The 18622-nt window shown below is 52.0% G+C and overlaps 1 protein-coding gene across 6 annotated transcripts in view; it reads right to left on the reverse strand.

Annotated features, from left to right (window-relative positions):
• Window positions 1–422: 422 nt before the first annotated feature.
• SLC6A13 (solute carrier family 6 member 13) overlaps window positions 423–18622 on the reverse strand; it is a 32932-nt gene continuing 14732 nt past the window's right edge. For 3 of the 6 annotated variants that reach the window (XM_030040599.1, XM_030040598.2, XM_041129636.1), the window contains exons 7-15: window positions 17665–17799; window positions 8227–8330; window positions 5248–5372; window positions 4547–4659; window positions 4263–4400; window positions 3384–3486; window positions 2649–2749; window positions 2039–2209; window positions 423–931 (exon numbers count right to left, since the gene is read on the reverse strand). In XM_030040599.1, coding sequence (XP_029896459.1) covers window positions 812–931; window positions 2039–2209; window positions 2649–2749; window positions 3384–3486; window positions 4263–4400; window positions 4547–4659; window positions 5248–5372; window positions 8227–8330; window positions 17665–17799 — 1110 coding nt within the window. In that variant the 3' untranslated portion in view covers window positions 423–811. The remainder of the gene's footprint in view (window positions 932–2038; window positions 2210–2648; window positions 2750–3383; window positions 3487–4262; window positions 4401–4546; window positions 4660–5247; window positions 5373–8226; window positions 8331–17664; window positions 17800–18622) is intronic. The other 3 variants (XM_041129635.1, XM_030040597.2, XM_030040600.2) reach the window with 3 other exon arrangements.

An 18622-nucleotide genomic window follows, 5' to 3' on the forward strand; every position in this document is an offset into this window, starting at 1 on the left:
TCAGCACAAAAAAGACACAGACCTGCAGAGACGAGGGAAAGTCTCCCATGATCCTTCACTTGCATGAAGAAAATGCAAACCCACGCACTTCTCTCAGACCCCGGGAATAGCCCAGTGACTCATCAGCCAGATGACTCTCTTGGCTGCGATCTGGCAATGGCTCCAGCGGGAGGTGGCATTGTGCTCTCTGCTTCACCTAGGTACCCCAGGCCTACCACTTATGGGGGCCTCCAAACCAGTGTTCCCTGTTTTCCTTCCTACCCCAACCAAGCTTCCTCTCCTCTGGCCGCCCTCCCATACCAATCTCCCAGTGCAACAGAGATCTGGACCTGAATGCCCAGCACAACTCCACTAACACACATCCCGCCTAACACGCTGTGAGCAAGGGATGCTGGTGAGACAAAACTGAGACAGAGCAGATCTAGAAGGGAAGAACAAGGATTTAATGGAATGAATGGAAACGCTCCCAAAGTCCACACTGGAGCCGCATCTCTGTGGCTCTCTGACACTCTCCACTCCAGGATCAGTCCTTCCTTTCTACCCACCAGAATGCTGGGGATGCTCAGGAACACCGGTGCTTGATCTGCCCATTCAGAGCCCTCTCCAGGGAGAGGATTAAGGTGCATTGCTAACTCCACGCAGACCATCTCCACGGCAGCCTCTTCCTCAGCCCTTCAAATCTTCCAGAGAAGGGAGCTCAGGCCCGAAATCCCTCTCTCCTTGGCGAGTGAAGAATCCTTGCATTATCCAACAGGTGGTAAAGGCTGTATAGAAACCGTCCTGGGGGGAGGGAGGGAGAGCCACACTGGTCCTAGCAGTGAGATTCGAGCTCTGTCAGCATCAGGAGGCCAGCTCTGGTGGAGGGAAGGGGATGTCCCATGCCTGGCCTGGAAGGCAAGTCCTCAAGTGGGCAGGTGAGTTGACGGAGCCTCTGGAAGGCAAAGGCAGGCATTGAACACAGCCACAAGGACAAAAGGTGACCCGGGCCCTCCCCTTCCAGTCATGGGTATCGTTTCAGCCAGCCAGGCAAGGCTGCAGGTCTGTTCCCTAAATTGCCAGCGATGTCCCAAATAAGGACAGTCAGCACTTCAGAAACTGAGGGAATAAACTCATCTTTCAACCACTTGTCCCAAGACAAGCACTGAGCACATGAGAGACCTGAGACACAGTAGGAAAGCTCTGTCCTCCATCTGCTCCATGCCAGGGCTAGAAAGCAGTCCAAGGAAAGGTTGGTGCCCAGGTGCCACCAGGTCATCCCCTCCACCGGCACAGACTGCAAAGGGAGAGCCCGTGCACACAGGTTTGGCTTTAACTGGGACAGCAAGTGCATAAGGAGCTACCCTCTACATCATGCAGTGTGATCCTTGCCGTGCTCCTGCAGCTGTGCCCCCTCCTCCCTGTCCATGCCGGACACGGTGATGAGGGGCCCTTTGCTGTCACAACCCATTCCTGAGCACTTGCTGGAGGCAGAGAACAAGTGGGATCCTGGGGTGTCAGGATGTCTGTGAAACTTCCAGTGAGCCATGGCAGGGACAAGATGCCTGTCTGGAGTAAGGTCTGCTTTGCCAGGTCCCTGGCTCTCCCAAGGCACATTCAGGGCAGCCAGCAATGGGTCACAGCAGCTCCAGGAGCTGGGCAGGCTCAGGCCACTGACACTCAGCTGCCTGCAACGCTCATGGGATCTGGAGCTTTCTAAAAGCAAGGCCCCAGGCCTTAGTCATGGGCAGCCTCCAAACTGACTCAAGGCACTGGAGATCATCTTTATCCTCTCCATCTAATGAACTTTTTCCTAATGGTGCTTGCAAAGAGACAGAAGCAATAAACAAAGGGCACCAAGAGGCAACAACCAGCTTGGAGCAGTCCTCCAGCCAGGCAGAACTTAATAAAACCAACAGTCAGTTACAGAAATAGACTCATTCAATCGATTTATTCTAGGCTCCCTGCTAATTAACCTGCAACACACAAATGATCCCCCTGCAAGGCTGGACTTCAACACAGAAGCACAGCCCATGCCCTGATCCCAGAGCACCAGCCTCACCTCTCTAAGGGAGCCTTTGATGGTGGAGAGTTTGTAGACTATCCAGAGAGGGATGCACACCATGGAGGAGAGGGCTAGCAGCCAGCCCAGGGTGTCTCCCCACCACGGGTACACATACTTCTTGTTGTAAGTCAGCGGGGTATATTTGATCAGAGAAAACAGGAAGGTTGCCTGGCAAGGTAGAAGAGACCAAAAGAAAAAGAGCAAAAAGATCAACAGCATTAGTCAAGAGAGGTCTTCCTTGTGAGTCCACGCCTGCGCAGAATCTCATGGTAACAAAGAGCTTCCCAGGACAGCAACAGAGGAGGCGCAAGTCAAGCAAGCTTTGCTGGGACCCATGTGCAGCACTGGGCATGGCAGCAATGAGCTCACCCCACCAGTAGACACCTCTGTCACTGCTGAGCCAGACCCCTCTCCCCGTTGTTTAGCCCCATGCCTGGCCCCCAAAGCCACAAACACACAGAACAGGCTCCCATAGTACAGGCCACATAAACCCCTATACATACACACATCTGCACATCCCTCTGTATATATGTAGGCATCTCTATCTCAGAGGCACCTAGGTCTGCCCATCTTCCCCCCCACAGCTCCTCTTCCTATGGGCCCTCACCATGCAAACTGCCGGGGTGATGAAAAGCCAACAGTATTTGATGATGGGCCATGGCCGGTAGCCGATCATATCTTCAATGTTATCGTAGAAGCGCTCGGCACCTGTGAAAGAGGAGAAGGATGCCTCGCTGTTACCAGGGAAGGAGAGCAGCAGGGTCTGTATGTCTGGGGTCCTGCTTCACAATTGTTTGGGTACTCCCCAGAAGATGAGGCAGTAACTCAGCATAGCTGACAGCCCTGTCGGGGAGCTCGCCAGGAGCGTGGCCAGCTTTAGTCTTTGTCCTGGACTAACATCCTCTTGCCCCAGAACAGCCCAGTGGGTCAACAGGTCCAGCCCCTCAGCACCTCCCAGGCTGGGACTTGAACTCAGGTTTTACCCACCCCTTGTGAATGTCAAGGCTGAGAGAGGGCTCTCAAAAACGTTTGAGGGTCTCAGACTCCTCTATACACAGGTTGGGAAAAGATTTCCCAGCCAGCTCCAAGTCCCCAGGGAAGAAGGACCTCAAAAGCAGGGTTGCATAGGAACATGCTGGGGATATCTGCCAAGCAGATCTCCCAGGGCGTTGCTGCGAGGAAGCCCCTGCCAACTGAGTCCAGGGGCACCAAAGCAAGGGTTTAGAGGTCTGCCTTGCACTGTGAAGCACTTGCCAAGATGAGCTATAGACCAGCGTTTTGAGGATGGACCAAGCAAGAGCCTGAGAGACCAGAGCTGGGGACATCCCTTGTTCATACTCACCATAGACCCAGGCGATGCAGAGAGTCTCGAAGATGGCCACAAAGAGCAGGCACATGCCACTGGCAGCATAGTAATCAAAGAGCTGGAAGACATACATCCCACCCTAGGAAGGGCCAAGTGGGCAGCAAGGCGAGGTGGGGAGGGAGAGAAGGGAGATGAATCAGGCACAGGCAAAGAGTATTGTGGGCCCAGAGGCTGGCAGCCTGGCTGTTTCACTGCCCAGGCTGCAAGACTGTCTACAAAATGGGCCTGAGAGTAAGTCCAGGCACAAAGCTGCAGATGCAACACTGAAGGCAGCTTTTTCAAAATTATGCCCAAATGAAAACAGAAGATGCAAAGAGCATCATGGCAGCGTCAATCCACACACACATACTGCTAGGAGAAGTTAAAGCTTTTAAACAAGTTTAACTCCCAGGCAATTAATCAAAACAAGGGAATATATGGGAAATCACTGTAATAGATATGGAGCGCACTCAGGCCCACCAAGTTTCCTTACACCAAGTGTTCATGTAGCTCTATCCAAGACGAAAGAGAAGGACAAAGGCACTCCCCTCACCATGCAACAGGCTACAGCTGTAAAGGTTTGGCTCACATAAAGATAAATCTGTAACCAAAATATGGGCTGTCCAGAGCTCCAATTATCAGTCTTGGCAGGAAAAGTGTCAGGACTCTGACCGGCATAAGGGGTGAGGGCTGGAAGGGAAAATGCGAACGACATGGGGAGGGAAAGGCAGCCTCCCCCAGGCACTGTGCACCATGATGGGCCTCACCAGCAAGCTCTCGGCCCCAGCACAGACCCCACCACCTGCCAGGCCCCCCCCCTGCAGGGGGGCACGCAGACCAAATAAGCACCGCGCAGATGGTCTAAGCCCAAAATACCTCTGTAAGCATCACCAACCCGACCAGATAGGAGAGGACGGAGACCAGCAGGATGAGGGTCTCCCGGCGGTTCTTCTTGCGGAAGATGGTGGGGTACATGTCCACAAGAGCTGTGACGAGGCTCTCCACGCAGACAAACTACAAAGAGCAGAGATCCCACCTCTGTCAGCCTGTCCTGACCGGCTCCCCAGCCCTGCTGCCCCCACCTCAGCCAAGTTCAAGCCTGTCCCAAAGGGACAGTGGCTTTTGTCTGGCAGGGAACCGCCCTGCACCTGCACCTTTACCTGGCTGTCCAGTCCCAGCAAAACAACCATCAGGAAGAAGAAGCATGCCCAGAGCGGGGAGAAAGGCAGCATGACCACAGCCCGAGGGTAGGCGATGAATGCCAGGCCAGGCCCTGCGGGGAGAAGGGCTTTCAGAGCAGGCAGCAGCATAGCAGCGGCATGGCACAGCTGGTGCAGACCTGCCCGAGGCAGCCACCCAGCCAAGGCACAACCTGCAGCCATGCAGCCTCTTGCTCCAGTTATACCAGCGCTGTGCACAAAACCCAGGATCCTCGCGGGGTGGAGGAGCCCAGCAGGAAGGGAGGGAAAGGGGGCACAGCAAGCTCTGGCTGCATCGCCATCGCCAGGGCTGGGAGTCAGGGAAAGCCTCTGAGCCCAGGGGAGCACAGCACAAACCCGGGCGTACGCCATGCAGGCACCTCACCCCCCCACTGAGAGACAGCAGCTGCCTAACCCTGACCCTTATAGGCAGCTTATATCGGCCTCGAGACATGGCCATTGCATCTTAATATTTCATGAGCGTGCATTTGTTTCTCCCTGGTTTTTGGAGGCAGAAAGCGGAGCTGCCCACCAGGATGGGAACCCGCAGCTGCAATACTGTTTGCCCCACGGTGGGTATCCTGTGGGCATGCTCCCCTTGCTGAGGGGGGGGGCCAAAGAGCAGCACCCCCGCGGCTCCATCCCACCGCAGCCCCACTCACCCGACTCGGCCACCTCGGCGATGGGCACGCCCTGCTCCCCCGCCATGAAGCCCAGGATGGAGAAGATGGCAAAGCCGGCCACGAAGCTAGTGCCGCTGTTGAGGAAGCAGAGGGCCACACAGTCCCTGGGAGGAGGGGGCACAGCGTCAGCCAGGTGGGGGTCCAGGTATGACCCACACCCCAGGGCAGCCCCCGTTCTCCCACCCCAGCCACTGTGCCCACAGCAGGGCCTCTCTCCCAGCACCCCCACAGCTCAGCACCAGGAGCTGCAGAAGGATGATGGCCCAGGGTGGGCAACAAAGCAGGATCTCCCCCTGGAAAAGCCTTCTCCAAGGACAGCATAAAGATGCATTCCTCACCTAAGCTCCTCGCTTATGAGATAGTCTTGCTACACATCTAAATGCGTGATTTTTTCCTCTCTCTCCCCTGGGCCTTCCTGTAGCAGAGACTACCAGAGATGCTTTTTGTCTGAGAAGGGGGCATGGTTTTTTTTCCTTAATAGATTTCTCAGACCAGTTACCATCTCCTTGGTTCTCAGCGCTACTAGATATCTCCTGGTCCTTGCATTATGAGAAAAAGATGAACAGAGCCATCCAATTTATTTTCTCTGATCTATTCCCTTTTGTCTCTGTTTCATCTCATTCTCATCCATCTACTCTTTAGACTAAACACCTCTTATCTATCCAATTCCTTTTCACGCTCCAGTCTCCCTAGTCCTCTTGTGACTGCAACCCTGGGGACAACAATAACATTTGCAGCATCTTTCAGAGATATTCTGAACCAAACTGAACGCACCCCTTCTGGGATTTCATGGCCCGCTCTGACGTTATTAAATGCTACTCTGCAAATCCAGTGTCATTTTCTGTATCAGTCTTCAGGTATCTAGCATTCTGGGGGCTTCATGCTCCTCCCTGCACATTAACTAAATCCATTCACAGTCTGCAACCATTTCCAGACAGTACAGTTCAGGCAGAGCCCTTGCGCTATACAAATTCAGATTATTCCTTCCAAAGCACAGCTCTTTGGATTGTCAAGGACTGCACAGCACCTAACACTACTGCTCTGCCTTTGCATGTGGTTTCTAAGGCAGGAGAGTGAAACAGGCCTGCAGGGTGAGCCCCTGCGAATCTCCTGGCTGGTAAGGAGGGTCACGCTCCACCAAGCTCAGCTAACCCGGTGGGAAGCCCATGCCAGAACCTTGTTTCTCTTGTTGCTATAAACCACCTTTTCTCCACTCAGATTGTGTTCTCCATCATTTTATACAAGTTCCCATTTATTTCAAATAGTTTCCCTTCCTTCCTGGTGTTTCTCCCTCTTTCCCCTGGAGGTACGCATGACAAGTCAAACGCTCCTTGGAAAGGCATGGGCTGGGAGGTGCTCTGCAGTGACCTGGCAGGTGGAAAGGGGTGTTGTGGTGGAGGGTAGCATGTGAGGAATGGCCAGAGCAAAGAGGTATCTCCAGATTTTCACCTGAAGGGGAGCCAGGGAGCCCTGATGATGTCCCTTACTGCCCCAGAAGGCGAGAAATGGTCTGTTCCATTTGGCACCATCTTGGACTGCTGCCATACAAACAGTGGTCCATCCTGCCCACGTCCTCGTCTCTTCCAGGTCACCAAAGGTTACACCTGGCCTGAGATAACTGAGTGGGGCACCACGCTGGTGTCCCTCTGCCCTGTTAAAGCTGGTTCCTGTCTTCCTATGCAAACCAAGGCTGCAGAGCACAGAACTGACTCATTAAAACTGGGGCCATGCCTGGGAACAGGCTGCTCAGATGTTTGACATCAAAACTAAGAACAATTTCCCTAGCAAAGCTGAATAGCATAAAGCATTTGCGTTGCAACAGACATGTCTCCCCTTTCTATAACGTCTCCCAGCTGCAGCTACAGAAGCTCTTTACAACCTTGCTGCTAAGCAGCTTGTGTCTTCCTCTCCATGTTAACACATCCAGGCTGGAGATGCAGAGGGCTAGTGCCCAAGGACATGCAGCAGGCCAAAGCCAAATCCATTATCTCTTCTTCTCCCAGAGCTTTTTCTCTCAAAACCTCATCTGGGAGAAGGGACACGAAAAGGAAGAGGAGTACCAACCCAGCTACTGTTGGAGAGGTATCTCCGCAGCAGGAGTGAACTTCTAAGGTGAAGAGAAAGATGCCAAGCAAGGACTGTGTAGCCAGTGGTCTGCCTGGACCTTCCATGGCAACAACCACAATTTTTAATTTAAAAGGTGGGGGGAGAACCCAGTGCCAGGAGCAACACAGTCAGCAGAGAAAGGGTGGGAAGGGAGGTGTGTAGTTTTACCTAGAGGTGGCCTCCTCCACTCACACTAGCCTTTTACCCCTGGGGATGTAGCTCCAGATGCTGGATACATCTACAGCAAAATTAGTTTATTTTCACCTGACCACTCCAACTTGACAGCCTGATTCTATTTGGCAACATGGCCCATCTCTATTCAAGGGCAGTCCAGCACAGGGAGAGTATGGAAGAAACAGAAGTTACATCTGCAGGCATATATGTAGACCATAGGCAGCACACAGGAACCCAGAGCACTGACAATTGTGCAAGACACTAGGTCCAAATGAACTTAGGAAGAATAAATCACAAGGTGAAAGGACTCCAGTCTACAGCCATTAGATCTCACAGCTCTGCTTCCCCTATGGCTACTCATGCACCCAGGTAATAGGGGAGGTTGTGATGTGGGCTGGGCTCACAAAGCTAGTGAAGAGGATCTGACTTTGCTGGGTCTCAGCTGGTGTGGAAGAGGGGATTTGTCATCCATGGCACAGACAGAAAGTTCCCTTGGGTAGAAAGAACAGTGAGCTGGATTTGGGAAGAAAACACGTGGAAAGAGTTTTCTTACATCTTGAGTAGAAACAGAAAACATGACACTTCAAAAGGCCAGTAACCTCCAGCAGTTCACCAGCCTATGTACACTGATGTTCAGGGAGGTGAAGGCTCTAGGCAGCAGAGCCGTGCTCCAGTTACCTGTAGCAGTTGTTATGGTATTTGTTATAGCTGCCCAGAGCTGTCAGGCATCCCAGACAAATTGCATAGGAAAAGAAGATTTGAGTGCCTGCATCCATCCAGACCTGCAAGGGAGATGCAAACACAGGTGAGAAGACAAGGCCAGCACAGAGCACAGACACTGCATGGATGCAAAGAGGCAGAGCCCCGGGGGCTGCCGTAACAAGCAGAAAGGCCAGTGATCGGGAGGTCAGCAATACCCAGCATTTACACAAGCCTTTTCTAGGGGCAGGTTATACAGTGCCAGGAATTACAGTGCTCAGTGAGGCACCCATGGGGTGCTAAGAGTGCCAAAGGGAAGGGATGCACCGGGAGCCTTGCAAACCCACAGCACTTATGGCTCTTCATCATTATCTTTTTCTTCCTTGGACAAATCTGCAGAACCCTGTGACTCTCCAGAGCCTCCCAGCAGCGAGAGACTGGATGAACATTTTCCACAAAAGCTGGAGGAGCCCTATGCTAGCAGAGGAGGGGGACTTGATTTGGGCAAGCCTGGTCTCCCTCTGGGTGGCACGGGTACATACAGCTTCTGGTGGTGGCCCTTCTCTCCAATACCTAATTTAAAGGCTCCAAAACTTAAAAGAAAATCAACTGGGGAGTAGAGGAGTACTAGAAATAAACAGAGTTGTTTGCAAAAGACAGCTCCAAAAAGAAAATACAAGAATGCTGTTAGTCCCACGAGGCACCTTTGAACTCTGCTTCACTCTCACTGTCAATAACACGTCCCAGTGCTCCGAGGCTGACATTTGTCAATGCCAAATTTGATCTGAAAGCCTAGCTGTGTGCAGTCACCAATGCAACCACTGCCTTCTGCAGAGAACAGCAAAAGCAGGAAGCAACAGTGAGAAATGAAGCGATGACAAAAATTATTAATTAAACCCTCTGTTTTCTAAGATCTTTCTTCCTAAGGGGTTTATAAAATAGAGATAAGACAATCACTCAGCCAATGCTGAAGGGTAGCCACATTCTAGAGACAAAAGAGAAGCTAGTCAGTAAAGAAAAGTGGAAGAAAAGTATTACTGGGACAACTTTAATGAGAAAAGTCTCCATTTGGCTATACCCTCCTTCCCCGGAGTAGCAGTGCCGGTGAGCCCTCAGGCAAATACCAGCCTTGCCCCAGGATCCCCTCTGAGAAGAACAGAATTCAATGGAAAGCACCACAGCGGTTTTGATGACCCCAAATCACACCTGTACCTGTCAGCCAAGACTTCATGTCCTGAGGCAATGGTCATCTGGGCAGCACCTGCCCAGCCACCCCTGTTGCTCAGGCCACCCTCACCAATGCGTGGTTCTGCCTTTCCTCTTCCATACTGGCCAAAGAGCAATCATGCAGCGAGAGGTTTTGTTTCTTATTTACCTCTTCTCCTTCCTAGGCTGATGGGCCTTATGAAGGGATATTATGATCCCATTAGCTGTGATTTTCCAGAGGAAATTCTGGTTTTGGCTCAAAGAACAGCTGCACAGAATGAATCCTCTCCCTGCCCACTGCTGCAAGACCCAGATGCTCAGTCCACAGGGAGAGAAAGCAAAGCACTGCTAGGGCTAGGTTCGGTGAAACTGCTCTCCCTGACTGTCCTGTGAGCAGTTCAGCTAATGTTCAGCCCAATCGCCTTCTCTTCAGTCTATTGAAACCCTGCTCACCATTTCACAAGGAGTCAGATCAAATCTCCGATTTGTAGAATGGGAAGGGACAGGTGATGAGGTAGGACTGTGACAGCTAGTTTGAGACACTGGGATGTTGAAAAAGTAATTAATTGACCTCAGTGTATTTTACTCTTTTTGGAGGAGCTGCATGGGGAGGTGGGTTTAAAAGAGCAGAGTATTAGTTCATTTTTGCATTTCAAAAAGATTAGAAAAAAATCAAAGCCCTTTTTATAATTGATTCCTAAAGCATCATCACTCTGTGGACTGTAAGGGCACAGCCTTCACTTTTCAGCTACTTTTTAGGCACAGCAAGGCACTGAGGCGAGCTGGACCAGCTGACACCTTTGCAGCAAGAATTTAAGCATCTTTGCACAGATTGGGGTGAAATGTTTTGTTAGGTTTGCTTTTTATTTTGCTGTTCATTGCTGGAGCTCTGGTTTTTCATCAAATTCGAGCTCAAATCGCACCCTCTCGTGGGCTTTGGAGCCCTTGTATTTCAATTTGTCAGGATAACAAGACTTTTGCCATCAAACTGCCTACCCCGCATTTGCCATAACATTGGACCCAGTTGACAAGTTTCAACCAGATTTAACAGTTGGTAGAAACCTCAAGGATATCAACTACCTACAAATTTCACAACAGCCAGGGAACAGGAAAAAGACAGGAACTCAGCATTCCCCACTGAGCAGAAAGCTACAGGGAGAAAGAGTCAACCAGTGTTAAATATCAGATAAATCACACAAGCAAGAAACATGAGAAATGTCCCAGTGTCAGGAAAAGAACTGGTGCTTTACCAGCCATGGCAGAAGCCAAATATCAAGACACCAAGTTTCATTAGCTCTGTGGCTTATGAAGTGGCTCATTACTAAAACTCAGTGATACCCTTGACTGTGTAACAGAGACCAGTGCAGAGTCTGTGGGCTCCCCTCTCCGCTGCCTGCTCTGCCCAGCACAACACCCATGGGGTGCACACTGGGCTGTGTGGGAGCCCGGCCCCAAAAGGATATCTTTAGGGAATACAGGACCTGCCTTAGCATTTGAAGCAAAGCAGCCTGTGGCTGAAACAGTAAATAAAGCTAAGCTTGGCTTGCAGAGCTTACGATCCTACTTAGTCAACATGACTGTGAGCACCAGCTCGGGCTGCATGCAGTTTATTTCCCATTTTAAAAGGTTACTGCAGCTCTTGGGCCAAAGAAGAAGCCACCTTTGCGTCCCTCCCAGTCCCCTGGCAGTTCCCAAATTGCTTGGGGGTCAATGGACTGCAACAAGACTGATGCCATAGGTACTGCTGACCCACTAGTGACAGAGCTGAGTAGCGGCAGCAAGTCCCAGGACTGCAGGAGCACTGGGGTCGGAAGGGGCCTCAGCCTGTCTGTGGTCCAGCCTCCTCCTCAAGCCTCTCACAAGCACCACCACTGCCCACCCGGCCCCGTGGGCTCAAGGGGGCTACACAGACTACTTGCTTCAGAAAACAGCAACCCAAATCTTCCCTCCCCAACCTGCTACCTGTGTTCATTTCCCTCCCTGCAGTGACTCAGAGAAATAGTTTTTTCAGCCCATCCAAGACCTCCCCTTTCCCTTCTGTGCTGCTGATCAACAGCGTCTCATTATTTTAATATTTCCACTCTGACTAAAGGGGCTCACTCGGGTCAGGCGGGGCTCACTAGGGTCAGTCAGGGCTCTCTTTCCCCTGCAGATAAAAGCATGCTGCTGTTCTCTGGCCACTGCTCCCAAAGAGACTGGTAAAATTTATCCTGTTCAGATTTCACCGGCACATCGGCAGCATGGGTATTTTGATTTGATTGTTGTCTGCAGTTTTCTAAGCCATCCAGTTTATTTAATTCATAATTCAATTTCCTTGAACAAGTTGTTTACTCCAGTTTGTAATAACCTCCTACTCTCTGTTTTTAGCCAAAGCCTTCACACCTGAGCTGCAGTTATCCAAGATGGTTATGGCCTGTGAGAGGACCTATTCCTTCACCCCTTAATTTTCTCAGCAATATTTGCTTTATTACATGTACTGAAATTTAATAGCCCCCTGTACTGAAAGAGACCCTTCCTTAGGAAGATCTCAAAGCACTTACAAATAACAGTAAAGACCATTTTCAAGCAAAATGTTATTGAACCCCAGTGTATGTCATACATCAAGTACAGGCGCCGTGCTGAGAAGTGCCAAACTGTCCCCATCAGCAAGGAGAGATGGTACATCACAGAGTGGGTACACGCTGCGTGGAGGGTCATGCTCAGTGTAATGCAGAGCAGAGAGTAAAAACCACTCAAGTCTTGAGCTGCAGTTCAACCAGCATTTCTTTTGCTCCTGGCATCACGGCTCACGAGTCATCCTGTGGCGCTACCCACCAGCCACCCGCTGCTGCACCATGCAAACACATCGCTTCGGCCCAGCCTTGAAAGGGGAGATCTTGATTCCTAAGATTTCACCTCAAGACGCCCAGGGCACCATTTCCAGATTATTGCCTTTCCCCCTTCATTCAGGACTGGCCCACAGGCCCCAGCCCAATGACCCAGTCCACATCCCACAGCACTGCAGCGGCACAGGGCTGTGCAGCCCTGGGGTCCTGCTGCAAAGAACCCACCGCTGTGCTGCACAGCCCAGGCCAATGCTTTTCCTCATCCACATTTACCCCAGGAGAGAGGAGGCAGGGAACGAGTCACTGCCATTTCTGTAAAGCATTCCCATTCCTTCTGTCCCATCCTACGCCCCCCACCAGGCATTATCTTCCCAGCACCAAGCCCTAGCTGCTCAGAAAAGACTTCCTTGGGCTCCTTGGGAGTGCAGGATGGGTGCTTTGTTCCCGATTAATCTCCCTGTGCCGGCACTAAAGGCCTCGCAATGCCTCGCCAGAGAGCACCGACCTCACGTAACCCCCACATCTCGGGGCACCTGCCTACCCACAGGGACGGTTTACACCCAGGAGGGCCCTCCTGCTGCTGGGGTTTCTTTAAACACCGCAAGAAAACAAACAAGTTTCTAGTTCCTCCCAAAGACCACAGCTGCCTGCCCCAGGGTGGTGTGGAGGGGCGAGGGATGCTCCAAGGGATGCTCCTTGCTGTCTGGGAGGCCGAGCTGTACGGTCCTCCCTGCCCTGCTGCCTGCAGGCGGACAGAATGTCGGCTTTATTCCTTCCTGCTATGTCAGCGCTGAGATCAGACTCAGCAGGGCTGCGTGGCAGTGGCCAGCCAGCCACCCGGGTCCACGCCGGCAGGGCTGGCGATAGGCATGGGAGGAGGAGGAGGAGGAAGCCCTGCAAGGTAAATACAGCTGCGGTTCACCCCACGAGGATGTATCGCTCCAGCAAGGCGGAGGAGAGGATGCCAGCCCCGAGCCCCTCCGGCACGCTGTGGGAGCCGCCAGCTCTCCCTCCCTGCTGCCCGGTGCCTGCCCTCTGCCCCCCAGGCAGGGCAGGCAGTGGTGCCTGGGCTTGCAGACCCTCCACAGACCCTCTGCCGGGGCTGGGGGGCACAGGGCCCCGGGCCGGGGCACGAGGACGCGTGGCGGGAGCAAGTGCACGGTGCCGGCGGCAGCCCCGCCGGCACATGCATCCACGCACAGGCGCAGCGGGTCGCCCTCCGGCACGAAAACAAACACGCTCGCCTTCAGAAAGGGGAAGCGGGGGGCCGGCAACAGCACAAACCGAGCGCACAGGGTCAAGTTAAAGGCTGCTGGGAAAAAAATAAATAAGGGGAACAAATAATATTTAGCAGGCCCACAGTTGCCCTCCCCTCTTGCTGGGAAGCAGCCGCTCTCGCTGGAGCAGCAGCAGGAGGGGCCTGAATTTGGAGAGGATCTGGGGGCTCTGACCCCTTCCCCAGGGTGGCTACAGAGGGCCCCGGTTAACCCGCAGGTCACAGCCCTGCAAGATGCACGCACGTCCTGTCCTCCCTGTGGTAGCCCGAGGGGCTTATCCTCAGCGCAGCCTCGGCAGCAAGAGCTGCTCTGGTGCAAACTGTAAGCCAGACACTGGCAGCCTCCCTCTCTGGCCACAGGCACAGCAAACAGCCCCCCAAAGAGCTGGGGGCATCTTCATCTCTTGCTTCCCCTTCCTGCCACATCCATTGGGAAACAGGAGCCCGTGGGGACTCTGCAGGGGCAAACACTCTCCAAAAAGCAACCGCCAGGGAAATGGGTGAGAGAAAATGAGAGGGACATAGGGAAGATTATTTGAAAAAATAGTGCAGATGAGAGAGGGAGAGACAACGAGAAGCAGAGGTTGGATGAAGGTAATGCTCTGAATTTGGCTGCACAGAGCAAGTCAGGGTGCCCCGGCACGGTGCTGCGCAGGGTCGGGTGTCCGGTGCGGCGGTGAGGACTGCTCGCAGGGGGTCTGCAGAGCTGCGGGTCCTCTGCTAGTCCTCAGCACCGCCAGCGCTTCCCTGCCCCCCGGACCAGGGGCACAGCCCCCACTGGGGCCTTCGGCACGTCTGGGCTGGATGGAAAGCAGCTCGTAACAGAAAGTTTTCCTTTATATAAAGACTGGACAAAGTACAAGCACATACAACAAGGTGGTGGGTTTTCTGGGAATTTCAGGAGGAAAACAAGAGTGGGAGGTTTTGAGAAACATTTGCTGCTTTTCCAGAGAGGGATATGCTCAGAGGCTGCTGAATTTAACTCCTCCTCTATTCTCACTCATTAAATCTAATGAAATTTAGCTAAAATCTCTTGAGACTTGATACCAGAGTGAAAGGAGACCATTACATTTCTTCTCTTTAAAGCAAACCCAAACACACAGCCGGCACTTTCTGCATCAAGCCCATCAGTCCTCTCTTTACATCTGTCTATTAAAAAGGTGTCTGATTGTGGTATGAAAGCATCAAGCAACGGAGAGCCTGCCAGCGCCTGAGAAAAGTTCTTCTAATGCAACTTTCCCACACTTAAACCTTATTTCTACTCGGAATTCCTCGCATTTCAGTTTCCCACTAGTGGATCACACTGTGCATCCCTCTCCTTAATCACATCCATAAATCCCCAGCGTTATCTACGGAAATAAACAATTGATAAAATTGCCGCAAAGATAACTGCAAAGGGAGGAGTGATCTAAAGTGGAAATAGTGAACAACTCTGAGACCCCCTTTTGGTTAAAAACACAATCCACGCTATGAAATAAAAATAGGAACCTTCTGGAGCATAGAAAATGCAATCAAGGAGGGGGAAAAAAATTTGGGCCTAGTAACAGCTGGCACGCTGACATCATAATACTAAATATTATACAAACAAAAAACAAACTATGGGGTTGCTTTTTTGGATTTTTTAGTTTGGGGGCATACAGTTCAAAATAGATGATCTCCTTGGCGGTTTTGCTCTTATCTGCTTGTATTTGAGCAGAACTGGACTTCATTATTCAAAACTTCTGTTTGGCAGTTTCTCTATATAGTCTGATCTACCTATCAAATGCATTTTATTTACCATTTTAATTATGAGTATTTCATAGATTTAGAAAATGAAGGTGCGGGAAGATTTAGAGCACTGTAGACTTCATGGCCAGAAGAGCCCACCATCAATCAGCTAGCCTGAGCTCTCATAGGCAGGATTTCCCAGTTCTGTCCAAGGTCATTTGGCAGGTGAAAAGCAATGATTTCCACACACCAGTTGGGTATTCTGACACTTAATCACATCTCGGCTGCTGCTGCTCCCCTGGTAGAATCTGCTAAATAATTCATCCCCTCTTTTCACCTAGTTTTTCATATACTTTAAAGGAGTTTTGATTTTGTCCCCTTGTATATTGTTTGCCCTTTGTTTAAACCTCCCCTCGAGATGCCTTACCATAACAGTCAGATTGGAGAGGGTATTTTTTAATTATTTTTTTATTTATTTCCAGAATTCCTTCCCAGGTACTAAAGAATCTTCCATTTTTCTGGACAGTACAGGATTGCGGATAAACAATTACAGCTTGCTGTCCTCTGAGCACAAATCAATTATAATTGACTTGGCTCTGATGGGCTGGCAGGACTCACCCTGTCCCTGCACAGAGAGAGGGGGGCACAGCCACACACGTGTGGGGCTTAGGGCACTAACACTTCCCTTCCCTCTCTGATGGGAAAATGCAAGAGAAACCTCAAGCCCTACTACTAGGTTCAGTAGGATGGTTAAAGCACGCTGGAGGAAGGCAACCGCTGCTACTGACTCCTGCTTTTCTCCCACAGAAGAGAAGCATTCATCAGGGCATGATGAAGTCAGGGAGGGAGGAGCAAGTTTTCCTCCCCTAGCCAAGGATAAGCCATCCTCTTGCTCTGAAGGGTCACTCTGCCTTTCCACCAGCACATTAGCATTTTCCAGGCTGGAAGGAAGCTGTGCTTCTAAAGCTCAGGCTGTAATTGGAAAAGTTTGCCAGGACAGACCTAATGAGATCACAGCTAGTACCAGCAAAACCATGCCACGCCTGAAGTGGTTTAATTCAGTCCCCTGGGCAACACAGCCACAGTAACAGGACTTTTCATAAGTGAATGAGCACCATTTGAAAATGTTATTTCATTTCAGAAGTCTCTTGCACCTCATCAGCACGAATGGAGCCACAAAGACTGCAAACACAGACCTGTCCTCACCCCCTTCCAAGCCTTGCTGCACCTTCACACCAAGGTAGCAGCTGTCCTACCCACCTCCTGTCCACAGGCAAACGGAGAGAGCAAGAGAGCAGCCGGCACTGTAAAACAAGGCTTTTCACCCCCTGCTCAGGCGCAGCCTTGACCAGAGAGCAACTTCCAGAAATCTGAGCAGGAGCTCTGAGTCCTTCCCATGATAAAAACCAGACCGCCTGGAGCTGGAAACCGGACACTCGTGTTTAGCTCCCTGAATCGGAAGCCATAAGTCAAACTGATTTGCACAGAGCCACACCGCACCAGTGGCACAGGCAGGACCCGCGGATGCCCTGCAGCCCCTGACACGCTGCTAGCCCCTACCCACAGGGAACAGGGATCCTCTCTCCTCCATCAGGGAGGGCAGGATCAGCCAGAGCCATTCCTCCCCCAGCACTTATGCCCCCGTTCGCAAAATTAATAACCAAGACAGCACTGGGGCTAGACCAGAAAGAGTTAATGGGGTTACGAAGGGTTTTGCTGGCCTATTTTCCAGGCAGGCACTCTTTAATCTCCTTTGGAAACACCTTCACACAAAGGCTGGTACAGCAGCTCAGCTGGAGCCAGGATTTAACGTGGAAGAACTTGTCCCAAAGAGATTAAAAGCAGCAGTCGGGCACTGACCCTCTCGTCAGGCAGGAATTTCTCACCAGGGATGGGGAGGCAAGGAGGGCGGCTGGGTCCCAGGGACTGCTGCTGCAGCATGCCATGGCTCCTGCCATCCATGCACCCGGCATGCTTCCCAGGGAAGCCGGAGCAAACATGCCAGGAGCAGGGCTCATCCTCATGAGCTGCCAGCATGCTGCAGAGTGGCACCCCATGCACCGGCTGCCTTCACAGCAGAGGAGTCTCCCCAAGAAAGGTGGGCAACAAAACCAGCTGGTGCCAGTCGTGATGAAGGGTTGAATCCCATTGCCCATACCCCTGGGCAACTCAGACTAGAAAATACGTAACAGCACAGGTGAAGGCCGAGGGCAAGAGAGCATGGGGATCATCAGAGTATGCACCAATATCACGGCCCTGCCTTATGCCCACAGAGGGGAAAAAGAGGAGACAGACAGAAGAAATTGGAAAAAAGAGAGTGAGAAAATGAAAAGGAAGGAGAGAGGACAGCCACAGGCGTCCGTGCAAGCACAGCTCAGCCATTCAGTCCCCCTTCCACCTTACCTGGGGGTCCCCAAGGCGACTGAGGTCTGGATAAAGGTAAAACAGGATTCCCTGGGACGCCCCAGGCAGGGAGACTCCCCTGATCAGCAGGACGACCAGCATGAGGTATGGGAACGTGGCCGTGAAATACACCACCTGGGAGGAGGATGAAGGGACAAGCGTGAGCGAGCAGCGCGGGTCAGAGCACACAGCGCTGGCCAGTGGCACAGCACCGACCCCCAGGCTGGGGGAGATGGGCAGCAGCAGGGGATGGGTCAGGCTGCCTCACCAACCACCTTGCTGTCACCTGCGGTAGAAGCAAATGCATTTTGAAATGCGCCCAGGAAACTTGTGACGTGCCATGGCACGTCTGGAGCCAGAGAAAACCTCTCTAGCCCTAAGAGCAATCCAGACCCTGAGTCAGGCTGTCACCAGGTTGGAGTCAGAGTAGCTCTACTGAAGCCGACGGTGTAATATCTACACGCATCAGAGAAGGAGCTGCCCCCAGTATCCATCTGCACATCCCTACCCCAAACAGAGGTCTGAGCCACACACAGAAAGTCTCTTCTCCTCAGCATTTAGTGGCAAGGGTAAAGGGCTGTGCAGATAAGAGATATGCTCTGAAACTCCCAGCCGAACCCAGGACAAATGTGATTGCTTCCGAAGGACCACCAAGGACAACACTGGGGCTCCCCCACTCAGGGCTGGCACGGACAACTGGCTTGTGCCCACCACTCCCCACTGCAGTGACCCACAGCCTCTGCCTCTGGCTGACGCCTGTTCAAATACCCAACATGGGCACTTCAGACAGAGCAGGGCAGCACATCTCAGACTGCCACCAAGGATGCAGACCCAAACAGGACCTTTAACCTGTGTCCTCTTGCTTTTTACACCCCTAGCCCCAAGAGCAATGCAGACATACTCAGGTAGGGTTGAAATCCCTTCCTCTAGCAAAGGACCCATGACCCTTTGGGGAATG

This window comes from Aquila chrysaetos, chromosome 17 (assembly GCF_900496995.4).
Source record: "Aquila chrysaetos chrysaetos chromosome 17, bAquChr1.4, whole genome shotgun sequence".
In the NCBI taxonomy this organism is placed as follows: Eukaryota; Metazoa; Chordata; class Aves; order Accipitriformes; family Accipitridae; genus Aquila; species Aquila chrysaetos.